Source organism: Chrysochloris asiatica, unplaced genomic scaffold, assembly GCF_000296735.1.
Source record: "Chrysochloris asiatica unplaced genomic scaffold, ChrAsi1.0 scaffold16317, whole genome shotgun sequence".
In the NCBI taxonomy this organism is placed as follows: Eukaryota; Metazoa; Chordata; class Mammalia; order Afrosoricida; family Chrysochloridae; genus Chrysochloris; species Chrysochloris asiatica.
Window position 1 is genome coordinate 1 of NW_006424835.1, and position 1,303 is coordinate 1,303.

The following is a 1,303-nucleotide window of genomic DNA, read 5'->3' on the forward strand; positions in this document are numbered from 1 at the left end:
TGGAGCCAAGTGCTAACATGCCTTGGTTCAAAGGATGGAAAGTTACCCGTAAGGATGGCAATGCCAGTGGAACCATATTGCTTAAAGCTCTGGATTGCATCCTGCCACCAACTCATCCAACTGACAAGCCCCTGCGTCTGCCTCTCCAGGATGTCTACAAAATTGGTGGTATTGGCACTGTCCCTGTGGGCAGAGTGGAGACTGGTATTCTCAAACCAGGCATGGTGGTCACTTTTGCTCCTGTCAATGTTACCACTGAAGTAAAATCTGTTGAAATGCACCATGAGGCTTTGAGTGAAGCTCTGCCTGGGGACAATGTAGGCTTCAATGTAATGAATGTCTCTGTAAAAGATGTTCGCCGTGGCAATGTGGCTGGTGACAGCAAAAATGACCCACCAATGGAAGCAGCTGGCTTCACTGCACAGGTGATCATCCTGAACCCTCCAGGCCAAATCAGTGCTGGATATGCACCTGTGCTGGATTGTCACACAGCTCACATTGCTTGCAAGTTTGCTGAGCTCAAGGAGAAGATTGATCGCCGGTCTGGTAAGAAGCTAGAAGATGGCCCCAAATTCTTGATGTCTGGTGATGCTGCCATTGTTGGCATGGTTCCCGGCAAGCCTATGTGTGTTGAAAGCTTCTCAGACTATCCTCCTTTGGGTCGTTTTGCTGTTCACGACATGAGACAGACTGCTGCTGTGGGTGTCATCAAGGCAGTGGACAAAAAGGCTGCTGGAGCTGGCAAAGTCACCAAGTCTGCTCAAAAAGCTAAATGAATATTACCTTTAACACCTGCCACTCCAGTCTTAATCAGTGGTGGAAGAACTGTCTCAGAACTGTTTGTCTCAATTGGCCCTTTAAGTTTAATAGTTAAAGACTGGTTAATGATAACAATGCATCGTAAAACCTTCAGAAGGAAAGGAATGTTATGTGGACCATTTGTTTTTTTGTGTGTGGCAGTTTTAAGTTATTAGTTTTTAAAATCAGTACTTTTTAAATGGAAACAACTTGACCAAAAATTTGTCACAGAATTTTGAGACCCATTAAAACAAAGTTTAATGAAACCTGAAAAAAAAAAAAAAAAGAAAACAGGATCTTTCAATATGCTATCTACAAGAGATATATCAAAAAGATGGAGACAGCCTAAATGTCCATCAGCAGCAGAATGGTTAAGCAAACTTTGGTACACAAAATGGAATGCTACAAAGCCTTTTGTGAAATTAGTCACAAAAGGACAAATATTGTATTAGACAAATGTTATAAAAAAGTTTTTTTTAAAAACTTTTATATGTATATATATATA

At 41.4% G+C, this 1,303-nt stretch overlaps 1 protein-coding gene across 1 annotated transcript; it reads left to right on the forward strand.

The window, feature by feature from the left end:
* The first annotated feature begins 6 nt into the window (after positions 1 to 6).
* Positions 7 to 1,062, forward strand: LOC102820902 (elongation factor 1-alpha 1-like). The gene has a single exon (XM_006878164.1). It carries the CDS (start codon positions 18 to 20, stop codon positions 774 to 776), a length of 759 nt encoding a protein of 252 aa, XP_006878226.1. The 5' UTR covers positions 7 to 17; the 3' UTR covers positions 777 to 1,062.
* The last annotated feature ends 241 nt before the right edge of the window (positions 1,063 to 1,303 follow it).